General features: G+C 40.2%; 1 protein-coding gene across 6 annotated transcripts in view; it reads left to right on the top strand.

Annotated features, from left to right (window-relative positions):
* The first annotated feature begins 206 nt into the window (after positions 1–206).
* KIF25 (kinesin family member 25) overlaps positions 207–14902 on the top strand; it is a 43674-nt gene continuing 28978 nt past the window's right edge. The window contains exons 1-9 of one of the 6 annotated variants that reach the window (XM_048045891.2): positions 318–332; positions 2302–2367; positions 4073–4162; positions 5317–5458; positions 6174–6315; positions 7178–7294; positions 9117–9255; positions 12412–12515; positions 13824–13912. In XM_048045891.2, coding sequence (XP_047901848.2) covers positions 6286–6315; positions 7178–7294; positions 9117–9255; positions 12412–12515; positions 13824–13912 — 479 coding nt within the window. In that variant the 5' untranslated portion in view covers positions 318–332; positions 2302–2367; positions 4073–4162; positions 5317–5458; positions 6174–6285. Of the gene's footprint in view, positions 333–2301; positions 2368–4072; positions 4163–5316; positions 5459–6173; positions 6316–7177; positions 7295–9116; positions 9256–12411; positions 12516–13823; positions 13913–14902 lie in introns of those variants that run through there. The other 5 variants (XM_048045892.2, XM_066994120.1, XM_048045889.2 and 2 more) reach the window with 5 other exon arrangements.

Here is a 14902-nt window from a genome sequence, read left to right as displayed (position 1 = left end):
TCCTCAGCCTCCCCCTGCTGCCTCCGCCCCTCCAGCGCCCTCCCTGCGCCGCGATTGGTGGTTCCCGCTGCCACTCAAGTCGCCGCCGTAGCCGCGGGGCTACAGCTCCCGCCCGGCCAATCGCAGCGCCCGCCGGCGGAGGGGCGGTGCTTGTCACCGTGGCAGCGCCGCGGACGCCCCGGCCGCCTTTCTCATTGGCCGCTTTAAATCCCCGGGGGGCGGGGGGAGGAGCGAGGCGCGGGGCGGCGGGGAGCGCGATGCGGCCGCGCGGCGGGAGCGGCCCGGGGCCCGTGTGGGCACAGCGCGTCCGGCAGCTGGAGCGCAGCCTGCGGGTGAGGGGCGGGGCCTCGGGGTGGGCGGGGCTTCGGGATGGGTGGGCGGGGCCTCGGGTGGGGTGGGCGGGGCTTCGGGTGGGGTGGGCGGGGCCTCGGGTGGGGTGGGCGGGGCCTCGGGTGGGGTGGGCGTGGGCGGGGGGTGGGGTGGGCGTGGCGGTGTTACTCGGGTTGACCTGATGGCTCTGGCTCCTGCAGCGAGCCTGCTGCTCCTCTTTCTGCCCTATTAAAAATATATTTCTGAGGGTTAAAATTTACAGTCTGTTCGCATTTCAGCAAAGCTTTCGATACTGTTTCATGTAGTGTCCCTCTGGGCAGAATGCTGGGTACGCAGCTAGACAAAAACGACTTGGGTGAACGACTGGGTCAGGCTACGGTTGGGTTGTAGCAAATGGGGTCGCATCAGGCTGGTGGGCAGCCGCTGGTGGGGTTCTGCTGGGCTCCGCCCTGCGGCCAGTTCTCTTCAAGGTTTTCGTAAAGGCAGGAGTTGATGGCATATGGAGTAAGTGCACAGATGGCACTGAAATGGGAGGACCTGTTGACTCTCCCAAGGGCAGTGAAGCCTTGCAGGAAACCATAAAACGTTAGAGGTCTGGCTCATCACCAGTTGTGTGAAGTTCAACAAGAGCAAGTGTGTGATTCTGTGCCTGGGATGGGGCAGCTCTGGCTGTATGTACTCACTGGGGGATGAGAGGCTGGAGAGCAGCCCCGCAGGAAGGGAGCTGGGGGTTCTGGTCAACAGCAAGTTGAACATGAGGCAGTGGTGCACCCTGGCAGCCAGGAGGGCCAGCCGTACCCCGGGATACATCAGGCACGGCGTTGCTAGCTGGTAGAGGTGTGTGCTGCTGTGCTCTGTGCTGGTGTGGCCTCACCATGAGCGCTGTGCCCAGTTTTGGGCACCACAGTATAAAAAGGACATAAAACTATCAGAGAGTGCCCAAGGGAAGGCTACAAAGATGAAGACCTAGAGGGGACGATGCCTGAGGAGCGGCTGAGGCCCCTTGGTTTGTCCAGCCCCGAGCAGAGCAGGCTGAGGGGAGGCCTCGTGGCGGCCTGCAGCTCCCTCACGAGGGGAGCGGAGGGGCAGGCGCTGAGCTCTGCTCTCTGGGGACAGCGACAGGACCCGAGGGAACGGCATGGGGCTGGGACAGGGGAGGGTCAGGCTGGGTGTCAGGGAAAGGTTCTGCACCCAGAGGGGGGTCGGGCACTGGGACAGGCTCCCCGGGGCAGTGGTCATAGCACTGAGCCTGATGGAGTTCAAGGAGCATTTGGGCAGCACTCTCAGAAAAGTGATTTGGTTTTTGGGTGATCCTGTATAGAGCCAGGAGTTGGACTTGATGATCCTTGTGGGTCCCTTCCAGCTCAGGATATTCCAGGATTCAATGGGACCTTGCCAGGCCGTCTGATGTGGGGGATGGACGGCTCCGCCTGGGGCTGGGCTAGAAACTGGGCCTCAGAGCTGTGCCCGTCCTTCCTGGGCCCGCTGCTGGGCAGGACGGGGAGCCAGCTAATTCTGCAGACACCGCTAGTACAGAACAGGCTTGCTGCTATACCACTGAAGGTCTCTACCAGCGCAGCGTAGGAAACTGGAAACTTATGTGATTATTTATAAATAAATAACAGAGCACTTCACTAAGGATCATAGATCTGGAGGATGTCAGGAGATGATTTGTAAAGCAAAAGCAGTTAAAATTTTTTTACATATGCGTACTCACGTAAGCAGGCAAAATGAGCAAAAATATACACAATGAAGGAGCATTAAGAGTTCATCCTAATTTTATGTGCTTGTAGACAAATGTTATTTTGCTGGGAAGATTTGGGGTTGGTATTCCTTTGATTTTAGGAGATTGAGAAACAATGGTATGTAACAACAAAAAGTATATAATGAAGTAACATCAGACTCAAATTTATTTTATTTTTACTTTTGTGGGTTTGGGTGCGTTGTTTGTTTTTGTTTTTGTTTTCTTAGACCAAAGAAGAAAGAATAGTTGTCCTGGAAACTGAAAATGCTGCTCTTCATCTAAAACTTGCAGAGGTATTTATTTTTTGTTTTTCCAGAAAGAATTATTGTGGAAACAGAAAAAAAGGCACTGAAGTCAACCTTCATATTTTCATGTTTTGCAATCTTCCTGTTGGGGGAAATCTATGAAAAGATTAAGGCTCAGTGTTTCTTTATTATTTTAATCGTGAATGGTAGCAATAACAATAGACTGATTGATTAAGTAACTAGAAGCTGGGACACGTTTAAATACTTGCCATTGTTTTAAATCTGCAAAAGCGAACTGAGGGACAGACTCTACAAGAATGAAATACAGAATTTTGCTTTCTGCTTACAGTGAAAATGTTTGCCTAAAAGACGGGGGTAGATTTTGAAGAAATACTTTGTAGATATAATTTAGATGATGCTTTAAAAAACACTGTTCGTAGACTGCAGGAGCCATATTTCGTTGTGTGTAGGCAAAGATGTCCTTTTTGCATGTCTTAATAGCACTAATGCTAGAGCTGTCTAGAAAAGGCAGTGTTGTTGCAGAAGGCAATTACAGAGCACGCAGCAATAACGATGCCCTCAGTTCTTTATATCCTTCTTCAGAAGGAAATATTATTTCTAGACCATTATTGCAACAAGCAGTAGCCTGTGATAATGTTTGGTGTCTTCAAAGGTAAGACTTCAAAGATCTAGAGTACTTTGAATATTTATTTATACCTCTAGACTAGAGCCAGCTGTGAGATTTAGTTGCAGCAGAGACTGCTGGCCAAGAGTTTCTAATCTGCTCTGAAGCACTAAATGATTGTGTGACCTCAGGAAAGCCACTTGGCCTCCCTGTGGGTCTGTTAACACCTGTGGATAAAAGTGGGTTTAACAGTTTTCAAAGCCTGATTAGAATCCAGACGGTACATCTGAAATGAGTTTTGCTAGGTATGCAGAAGAATACTGTAATTTATTCTTAGAAAATGTTTCTGTTGATTTTTTCAGCTTTATCATATTTAATAAAAATCTTAAATATTTCAGCTTTTTTCTTACTCTCACAAATACAAGAATTTTTTCTAGTCAGTAAGGTGCTTCAGGTGTAGGACGTAGTTATCTGAGTATTAGATAATAAAGCCTTGTTTTCCATGGATTCATGCATCACAGTTAGTTGATTTTTAACTGCATTGTCAGGAGTCCCTGTTATACACAAGGGAATGTGCACAAAGTACTTACTGCCAGTACAGGGAAAGGTTTTGCGTACATATCAAAAATCTTCTGAGATTTACCATCTAGCCTGCAATCAAGCTTTGAAAAACATTTAATCTACTTTATCCTGAAGCATTTTCTACTGTTTGACGGGCTATTGTCACAGCCTTTGCAGAGCTTGCACCTCTAGTTTACGTTTCTGGGAGAACCCTTCAAGAGCTCAATGTGTCTGCAGGGGGCACCTCTCCCTCTGCTTCCTGCACACCCCCGGCTACCCTCCAAGCCCACTGAGTCGGTCCCGTTTCTCTCAACTTCATACGTTCCCCACTTCAGTGACACCTCCGTCTCTTGCTTTTGTTTGGCCCTTCTGCTGGGCCAGAAGCAGGAGATGGCACCTCTCACCCAGGCCTGGCTGCGTGCTGGCTGGAGCTACGTGTTGCCATTGCCCAGTGAATGAGCTCCACGTGCCTGCCGGCTGGTGAAACATAAGGCTTCCAGACCCGTATCGCTTGTGGGGATGTGCTGCAGAAATGCAGCCTTTTGAGACGTCTTTTTCCTCTGTCAGAGGTGATTGAAACCGACAAAAGGGTGCGGAAGGGCAGGCACAAGGACAGCACAACCACAAACGACTTTTTCCTTCAGAAACCATCAGTAGGTATGCATAACATAAGATTTCCTCCAGAGCCAGACACTTTGGATCTCTGTATGGCCCAGCTTTTCCATTACAGATGAAATGTGTAGCCGCTGGGGAGGGGGGGAGGGGGGGAATAAAAAACAAAAAACAAACAAACAAAACAAAAAAAAAAACACAGCATTGTTTCAGTTTATTGCAAAAGGTGCTGGAAGATATGAGCACCTACAGAAAATGAGCATACCAGTGTTATCACCATCAGTCAGAAGCAACGGCAAATGATTAGCAGAAATGCATTGCAATTAGCCTTGCACTGATATTTCTACTCAGGTTGTTATATAAATACACTTAAAATATTTATTTTACTTGGCTAATTTGGCCTAGGAATCTGACAGTGTGAACTCCACTAACATAAAATAGTTTTACCTTAATTGAAGAGTCTCTATTTAAAAGAAAACTGACCTTAATTAGATGAATATAAGGTTGTGAATGTTGCACCATTTCTCCCATTTTTTCACCAGTTATGCTGGTGAAGAAAAGCTGCTGCCTTCATCTATCCATCGCTAACCCTTCTGGTGTGCAGGTGAGCTGCCTGAATGAGCTGAGACGAGTTCAGGCGTAGTGATGGGGGTTAGCGGAGGTCTCATGCTTTACTTGTAAAAGCTAATTGGATTCATTTTGGCTGGAGTGAGATGTGGAGCTTTGAAGACAAACTTACGAGGACGGCCCTAAATTAGGATTTGCAGTGTAAAAGTTTGTCTGTTAGTTGCATCAATCTAATATAAATGTTATTTCCTGCTATAGACCTTTCCTTGCCTTTATCTTCAGGACAATCATGAATAAACAGCACTGCCACTGTTTTCTACAGCCTTGTATATTGTTTTCTTAGCAGCATATTATGAGTTGTTACTGAACGTAAAAGGTCAGATTCTTTGTCTGTAGGCTTACCTTTGCCTATTTGAAAACATTTCCCTACCTGCATACCCCTTGCTTTTGTTTGCAGCTCCCGAGGTCCTGATCCTGCAGACACATAAAGCCAAGTCTGCTAGAATGGGTCTGGTGGCAGAACTGAGACTGCAATTTGGATAATGCTGTTAAATAGTTTGTTTTCGCTTCTGTTTATAATAAAGCTATAATAAGAAGATTTATAGTCAGTTTTTTGTCTTCTCATGCCCAAGGCCAGATTTGCAAATTTTGACCTGCAAAGAATTCTGATGAATGCAAAAGCCATTTTAATGGAGAAAACCTCAAAACCACGGCAGCATTTGCAAAAATGCCAAACCTGACAGTGGGAGGGATGAGAAGTTGACTGCAGTGAAGGTAGAATTGACCATTGCATTTGTGTCCTCTGTGCTGAGAAAAAAAAAAAAAAGGATGGTCAGGGGGAACCTATGCAAGTGGTAGAAAACAGATGTTAAAAATACATTTGGTTTTTGTTAACTTAAGCTCATTTAATGACAACGCTTCAGTACTATAACTGCTTGTACATACCTTTAATTTTTGATATGTGGTTACAATATTAATTCTGGAGCGCTGCTTGTATGCATTTTTGTCAAGCACGTTTATAAATATTGTGTCTGAGTAACATGAGTCTTGCAAATCCCCAGAATAAGAGAACATAGGAACAGCAGTATAGGAGCTGTCTCAATTTCTGGGAGCTTAAAGCCTGTAATAAAAGAGAAGAATACTTTTAAAATAATCTCTTTCTGCTCTGTCTTTTCCATGTAAGCACTTTTTATATTAGCATTAAAATGTTATGTAGCTGTGCAGGGCCTCCAGTTGCATTTGCAAATAAAAAGGCTATGAAAAAGTTGGTTTAGACAAGTGAAATATTTTTCTTGGAAAATATTATTTTTCTTTATTCTAACATCTCCCACATATTATATTGTTGTTTTTGCAGATGTCATCTGTAGTTAAACTTCAAATACAATTAAATCTGCTTAGTTTTTTTCCTGTCATTGTCAGGTGATTGGAACTAAATCAAACTCCTCTTTCATGCCATTGTGCTTTTTCTGTCCTCTGTTAATTTAAATAGCAGGGAACTGCAGTCACCGAATTTATGCTCTGAATAAGCTAGGAAATCAGTATGGGCCAGAGACAAGAGCATCCCAAACGTAAGGAAGGAGACTGTCAGTTCTGGTTAAGGAATGACAGGTGTCGATGGGTTGCTGGGAAAGGTAGGTGAAGAAGTTGCAGCTGATTTTAAGTACCGGGGTTGTCAATAAATGACAAAAATGCAGTTTTTAATATAATACAGATTCTGTCATATTGCAGAATTTCACAAGTGCTCCACATAGATTTCATCCCTCTGTTCTTACCTGGACATATTTCAAGTTGTATTGTTTCTGTTATTCTTTTGATTTCAACATCTCAAAAATTTAGCCATAAAAATTGCTTTTACATAATGGGATATTTTAGATTACTAGAAAGCATCCTCCTCCACCTCCCTTTAAAAAAACCTGCTTTGATTACTTTGAAGACCCAGCTACGTGCAGTTTTGCACCATTGTAACTCTACTGAATGCGATGGAGTCGGTGCTGGCAGGCAGCTAAAGCGATGAGCACCAAGCTGGGGGCTGTGTATCATCATCCTTTCAGGACTTCAGCGGTTAGCTGGTGTGCCCCTCGTCCTGTTTTATGTCTTCTGAGACAGCTTTCTGCGTTAAATATAGTTGGATGCTAGCTATGTAAGCACCCTTCTCTGTGAGTGAAGGCATGGTTTTAGCTTAGATCCACCTCAAGCACAAGTACGGGGTTTTAAGTATTGCAAAAGCATTTTAGTATTCTCATGTTTTAGTAGTCTCATGTTGAGGTTTAACACCCTATAGAAGTAGAATATTGTGATGTTAGGCAGTTTACCTAGAAATGATCCTGAAAAAAAATAATGTAAAAAGCAAAGAAATTGTGTAATTAGGACATCATGTGTAATCAGATAATTGACTTACCAATGTTTAAAGGGACAAAGGGGACAAAACACAACAAAAAACAGGAGCACTTTGAAGTGATTTTTAGGTGATTTTTCCTTTTTTTTTTTAAACAGTATCAAGGGTTGGCTGGAAGAAGCACTAATGAAGTCTTGCAGCTCTACTCTGCTCATGGGCAGCAGCAGAAATTGCAGAGAGGTTCTGTTGTAACCCACCTACACGAGGCAATAAAGGTAAGGACATTTAATAATAATGTAGGTATAGTCTATGCATTAAACATATACATGCTTATGAAATATAGTAAAACAGAAAATGGTCAGATTTGAACCTGATCTATGGCTTTATTGTATTCATAGCAGTTCTTGCAGCAAGTGTCGCAGTGTCTGAGTTAGCTTAAAACTTGTAGTGATTTTGCTTCAATAACTGCAAAGCTATCTGGGAAGTCGGTAAGCGGCTGCTTGTGAGTTCCAGGATCTCATGTATAGACTGGTATCAATACCTGAACTAGATATTTTAGTAGTCAAAATCTTGAATCCCTGATATGACTATCATATAGACATTCCCTAAGAAACAATACTTGAGATATCATTTAACCAGGTAGCCAGATCCTAACAAAAGCAGTGGAGAGCTCCATTCATTTCACCGCGAGTTCTTCTGTTCTGGAGGACCTCGGAATCAGGATTAGTTCCCTGTTCTCTCAGTCAGGTTGTCTTCATTTGCAACAAAGATACTGGAACTGTTCTCCCAATACTAGTACAATAATATTTTTCTTTGTTGAGGTACATGTTCCTTAAGTTACTCCACAGAACACTGTGTTCCTTTTAGGGATACTTAAAACATCAGCTTTTCTCAGGGTAGCACTGAATAGCTTGGGGTAGCAAAAATAGATCAGGAAAGAAATCTGTTTCTTTCAAGCAAAAGGATTTAGCTTAATTATAGCAATACTTCTTGGCAGGTCTTGCAGTGGAGTTTTATATTTTAGGATAGCTAGAATGGCAGAACTGCTTGTGATACAATATCAGTGGCTGTGATGGTTTACAGCCAGAGATCAATGAATGCTAAAAGAGCGTAAAGCTCTCCAAGTAAAAGTCTAAATTAATAGCATTCCTATACCTGTAATTTAAAAAAAAAAAAAAAGTTTGCAGTTATGTTCTGAGAAGGAGAACTACAGTGATTTTCTCCCTTTAGTTTAGTTTATTGTTTTATCATTGAAACTAGTTAATTAATTCAAGGTCAGTACCAAAACTGGAAAAATAAAATGTCACAGAATAATATGTGACACTTTGTACAAGGCTGACTAATGAAACATCACAGTGTTTCTATGAGAGAAGGTATTGTTAAGTTCATCTTGCAGATGGCTTTACGTGTCCTTTCCAAGACTAAGATGGCATGAAGTGTCCTAATCCTAAAATCAAGTTCATTTATTTTTACTTTATTTGGACTTCTTAGTGAATGTGAGCTGTTCTTATAAACATTTAGAAGTTGCATCATGTATAATATTCTGAGTTACATTAATAATGAAAATATTTCATGAAAAATAAAGGTTTCTGATCTATTCAAAACACATCAGTTCTCGTAGGGAGGCATAGAACTGGCTCATGTACAAAATGACTTAGGGAGAACCTTAACATATACCTTCTGATCAAAGCATTGAAAATGAATGCTGTAAGGGATACATGGATCACAGTTTTACATTGCTAATTCTGGATATGTCTTTTAAGTGGACAGAACACACAAACTTGTTTTTGTTTGATGAAATAAGAACAATATTGTGTTATAGCCAAAGCTGTGTGATGGTCCTTGTATATCAAGTAAGATAGTAAGGATCCTTAAAGTCTTGCTGAAATCTTTAGGATGTGACATTGGTGAATATTTTGCAAGATCCTTCTCTAAATGTGCTGAAAGACAGACTCCTAAAGACTTCCTCTCATCAAGTAGAGGGTTCTTCCTGATTGTGATATCTAACCTCTGTTATTTGTATTGTGGTTATATTGATTCTTCCTTAATGGCTGTTTTTGTGTCTTTATAACATATTTTTTTCTTCCTGCTGTTAAGAGGCTTAAGCAAGACATGAAAAGCCTCCGTTCATTTGCTCTTGAGCTTTCGAAAGACTTTCAGCGTCAATGCAAGGCTTATCTTTACCAAGCTTTGACAGCAGTCCAAGAGATACAGCTGCAAAATGAAGCAATGCAAAGTAAGGCTCATTGCACTTACATTTCAAACGTGTAACATCAACAATGTCATTGGCAAATGTTAGTAGCATTGAAAGATTGAGTTTGATTCTGAGATATAAGCACTTGGTTTTGTTTGATGTTAGATCATCAGGGAGTCCTGAAATGTTAGAAAGAGTACAAATAACCCTGCATTTTCTCAGGGAAATGTGGCCGATAATTTGGATTCAGCTTTTGTGTTGATTGCAGCTGCTACTAGACTACTGAGTTAACTCAGCTGTAACATTTTTAAACCAAAGTTCTCAGGCTTCTTATCATGATGATTTTAAAATAGCTCAGTAATGTATGTGTTGCTTTAGCTGAAATTTGTCTGCTTTTGACTGTCCCAAATAAGGAATTAGGTGATTTCAGAGTTTTCTGAAAATAATATCTGAATTTAGGACAGACCAGATTTTAATATTTCTGTATATTTAGGAGAAAATTTTACTCTGAAATTAAAACCAGTCCCACTTACTGGTCTGTGGAAAACAACACCATAGGGAATGCTCTTTACCTAGAATTATCTAGGTAATTACCAGAATTTACCTGAATTCCGTTTCAGAATTCTGAATTCTGTTTCAGAATTCAGGTCCTCATTCATGTGTACATATAAAGCAGACCCTGCAATGCACTGGTACTCTCTGCCCTCATCATTGAGGACTAAGTGCATTGGTCCTATACCTGGTTCTATTGGCACCTGCTTCCCATCTAATCGATTCTGGTGGTGCTCCTACCAGGTCTGAGAACACGACACAGACCAGATTGTGACATGGGGCTTTAATTGTTTGAAGCTTATGAGGCTGATGAACTAACAACAAATACAGAAATTTGTAATCAGAGTCCCTGTGTGATTCTCTGATATCTTTGTGTTGCCATATAAAAGGTACGTTTTCCTCCTGCTGTACATACTTGAAATAATTTGGGGACTGGTTTGATTCTGATGGGGCTACTCACATCAACAGCAACAAACAGCATGCTCAGTGACAGGTGTTGCAGGACTTGTCCCTGTATGTTAGATATTATATTATGATTAAAATGGAGTAGATTACTGTATTATCTGTGTAGAGAAAATGCTTTAAAAAGTTACCTTTAAAACTGGAAAAAGAAAAAATATAAAATTAACCTTAGATGAAGGTGAATGTTCCCCTTATTGAAGCAGGGAGCTAAAAGAACAGAAAGGAGGTTTGATTTGGAACTTGAGCTAATGTGGTGTACATAAATGGTGAATATTCCTTATGAAGCCCTGCGAATTCCTGTTGACTGAACTGACCTTCCATTTTTTCTATGAAATTATAACCAGAAGAGGCTTTGTTGCCTGTAACAAAATTGTGCGTTGGTACATAGGTGGGTGACGTTTTTAATTTGGCCATTTTTCAGATCTCTGTCAAATGTTTTAAATGAAGATTCTCTTTTTAAGATATTAATATTACAGTCAGAACTGATGTCCTGAAATTAAATATAATCTTTCCTAAACAAAAAGCCCAAAGTGTGTATTCTAGAGAGAGCATATGTTATCAGTTTAATCCTAAAGTAGAGATTGAAAATGAGAGAACTATAGAAAAAACATTTAAGTAGGTTAATTTTCAGGCTGTAATAGACATGCAGCAAACTATACATTTTTTTCTGTAATAATTAGGTAGTCCCTTCATTAGAAATATTCAGTCATTGTCTGAAAATCAGGCTATTGTCATCTTTCCCAGTGAAATATAAATAGCAATAATTCAGATAAGAGAGAAGTGTCCAATACTCTTTTGTTATAGGCCTGTTTTCCTAACAATCTTTTTTTCTCTTTGAAGACTGAAAGGAGTAAGTACTCTTAGCACCTATTGCTTATCTTTAACTTTGCTCATACAAGAGAATTCAAGAATTGAAAGCTTGTGTGTGTACAAGTTTGTAAGTTAGCATACTTCTTATGGAGCTTATTTAAATAATGGATTCCCACCTCTTAAAAATACTGTATGATTTGGAGTCAGTGAATAAAAGAGTCACCTTTGACAATTTGTTTTTGTAGACTTGCATGTGGTTCTCCAAATGAAGACAAACTAATGTTAGTCCACATACAGTATGCAAGAAAAGCATTTATGCTTTATGCTCCCCAACTATTAACATCATGTTTCCCCTGTGTGCATGCGCTGTGAAGGAACATCGTGAGCTGGAGGTGAACAGCTTGGAAACTATAAAGACAACATCTGAGAAATCTCTAGTGCAGACAAATGTCCTTTGAAGTTACCTGATTTTTAATCTACTTCAGAGAACATAAATCATGTATGTGACATGCTGAAATTTTAAGTCTTTTTTTTTGTAAGGTAACACATTCAGGCTGGTGGCTATCCTGCTAACAGCTCTCAGGCCATGGTTTTGACTGCTTGCTACTCGTCATCTTTGAACTGTTTGCTAATAGCTGGAGCAATTGATTTCCCACTGGGGTTCCTAAAAGCTTGCTTTTTACACAAGTTTACAGTCACATTATGAGCCTTCTGGACTGTATGTTTGTTTTAGGCCTGCTCAGTGTTGATGTAATTGGGCTGAAATAAAACCATTTGTGAAGGTAGAAGGCTTTTATAATGCCCCCTACTGCTCTCCTCGGTTTTCAGAAGGAGACTTCCTAGGGTTCAAAAGATCAATCATTTTTATGAAATCCTACCCATGAAGTGAATGTACCAATCTTAAAGGGGAACCTTAGAGCTGTTTACAGGATTAGTAGCGCTGTAAATGAGACTGATGATAAATGATAGGTTAATGAATCTAATAGTCTGCAAATATGGCATAAACCTCACAAGTGACAGCCCCATCCAGAAGCAGATTGCTTCAGGCTTAGGTTTCAGGCTTCACTGACAGATAACATTATTCTAAGTAAGCTTACACATTTGAATTGCCTTTAAATGTCTTTTCTTTTTGATCATTTTTCAAAAATGCACATGTACCTGTGTTAGTTATCTTTAACTGTGCATAGACATTACATAGTGAGAAGAAATGGATTTTTTTTTTCTGATGCGTCTGGTAAATCAGGAACTAATCTTCCTAATTTAAGTTTGGAAGAAGTTAAAAAGTTTTATGCTTATATTTCATGAGGTACTATTGGAAAATTTATTTTTTAAAGTCACAGAGGTCAGTTCTTTGAAACAGCTTTCTTCTTCCAGTGTTTCAGATAAAAGCTTTTGATCTTGAGCAGTCCCTACAAGAGGTGACAGAGAGATATGAAAAAGAAAAGCAAAAGAGGAGAGTTCTACATAACAGCTTAGTTGTAAGTATCTTCAATGACAGAACATTTTCTTATTTTGTTGTAATTATACCAATAATTTCATCACCAATGAAACTAATTAATATACTTGTCCTTTATAAGTGTACTTACCACTCCTCACCCTCAGCTTTCTATATAAGGAGCATTTCTTTGCTGAGGCACTTTTACCTCACAGTAAGCCACAGTCCATTCTTTTTACAGAAGCATCGTCTAAACGTACTCCTGGATTATATTGCCCTAAGGAATATCATAAATTTTGAATAGTGAGCAAAATTTGAGTTTCTTTATCCCCTAAGAGTGTAGCTTCTGGAAAATGCCATTTCTCTTCTAGCAATTCCTCCACAATGTGAAATTCAAGCTTTATCAATTCAGGTTCAATTAATTGGAAATATACCTCTGAAATTGTTTTAGAATTCTTAAAGCAATCAACTTGAAATTGAAAAATTGTCTTCCTTTTTTTTTTTTTTGAAAATATATCTAGCTGTATCCTGCTCAGATGTTAGTGATGGTTTGTTTGAGATTCATTTTTTTTCCTTTTTGTTCTTTAACTTTACTCTTTCTGCCCATCCCCCAGATGACTAGTTTTGGGTTGCCTGATTCGGGACCTGATTTTTAGAAAGACAAGCCACTTTCAAGCAAGATTCGTCTAAATTTTTCTACCTGGGAAAAAGAAACTTCTTTGTTAAAAAGTACTTACCTTCCAAACTCTGCTTTGTGTTGCAGTTTACTGAGAGGATATTCCCCAAGGCAGTGTGGGGAGTTAATGCCAGTGTTCACTAGTCACCACAAGCAAGCTGTTTTCAGTGATACACAATGAGAAGAAATGATCATCAGGTTAGATAAGGAAAAGTCTGAAGCAGCCTAAAGGGAAAAATCAATACTAAAATCAATTTTAGTCATGTATGAACATACAGTGCAGAGGAAAAGGAACAAAATGTTTTATATCCTGTATCTTCCCGAGGGCTGGTTGAGGAGAAATGCATTGTTTAATCTTGGCTCTTGAGTTAATATAAGTGAAGAAGCTCAAATGAAGAGGAAGGAGATTGAGAGGAGAAAATGGCTCACTGAAAGCATCTTTTCTTTTTCATATAGACTGGAGAGGACTATACCATTTCAGAGCTCTGAAGAGATTATACTTTCTCAATTAAAGTTAGGAGAAAGCAAATGATACTGATACAATCTTTTTTTCTCCACAGAGTCTAAGCCTAAGGCTGCGAATTTGCCTGCTTTCTTAAACACATTCATGTCTGCATGAGTGTATTTGTCCTCTACAGTACTTTGTGTTAAATAATGTTAATAATCTAATCCTAGGAGCTGAGAGGAAATATCAGAGTCCATTGCAGGATCCGGCCATCTCTACCTTTTGATAATGCTGACGAACATTCAATATCACAAGATAGGTAATTTATTATGGCTGTGTTATATCTTGTCTGACTCATAATTAATATAAAGTGAAAATAATAGTCACATGTATACAAGAACAATTGTGTTCTATATTTTTTTCTGTTTTTATATGTGTCATGAGTGGTAAAAAACTAATTACTCTTTCTTCTTTCTCCTGCTAAATTGGCATTAGTCAATCTTAGCCCTTAGTCTAAAATTGTGTCCACCTGAACAGAAGTCCGTAGTTGTTTAACAGTCCAGGATTATCTGTGGATTGGCAGAAGTAACACTCCTGCAGTCAGTGTAGAGTATATTCACCGTCTGGTACAAAGCCTGGGATACAGTAATGTAATAGCAGCTGTCAGAAGTTACAGGTAGAGAAAAACACTCAGCATTTCAGTTGTTTTGTCATGCTGCAGAATGGATTTGCTGTCAGCACAAACACTGGTAATTCTATTTCAGTATAATTTGGCTCTACATCGCTAGTTTATAATACGCTTACTGTAACTGAAGTGTCAACACATCCCTAGAACCAAAAGGAAAAGGGGGATTAAGTGCAAGAATGTGCCACAACAAGCTGAATTCTCCATAGATGTCTACTATGAAAAAAGGTAGGAACTAAACATACACAACTGGAGAAGGAAGGGGAAAACTAGGTGGGTGGCTAGAAAACAGTAATATCATCATCTGACCCATCAGAAAATTACTATTTGGGGCATTTATTTTACTTTTACTAGCTGGTACTTCTAAAAGAGTGTTTTAAAATTTGTTCACTTTTGCCAAATCTTTAGGGAAAAAAAAATGTTTTAATTAAAATAATATGAAATGTTAGACAAGACAGCAATTTCAAAGAGCCTGAAGGGGAAACTTGCATTAACCTGTGCTTGATATACCTGGGAAGGAACCAAATCACTGTTTTCGTTGCTGTGTGGAATAGTGTTGCTGTATTCAATTAGGTGCCAAATCATGGTGTGAAACAGGATGGACTGGGCTAAATACTCAATTAT

This window comes from Anser cygnoides, chromosome 3 (genome assembly GCF_040182565.1).
Source record: "Anser cygnoides isolate HZ-2024a breed goose chromosome 3, Taihu_goose_T2T_genome, whole genome shotgun sequence".
Lineage (NCBI taxonomy): Eukaryota > Metazoa > Chordata > Aves > Anseriformes > Anatidae > Anser > Anser cygnoides.
Note: the sequence above shows the minus strand (reverse complement) of the source record. Positions and strands in the feature narration are given on the sequence as shown.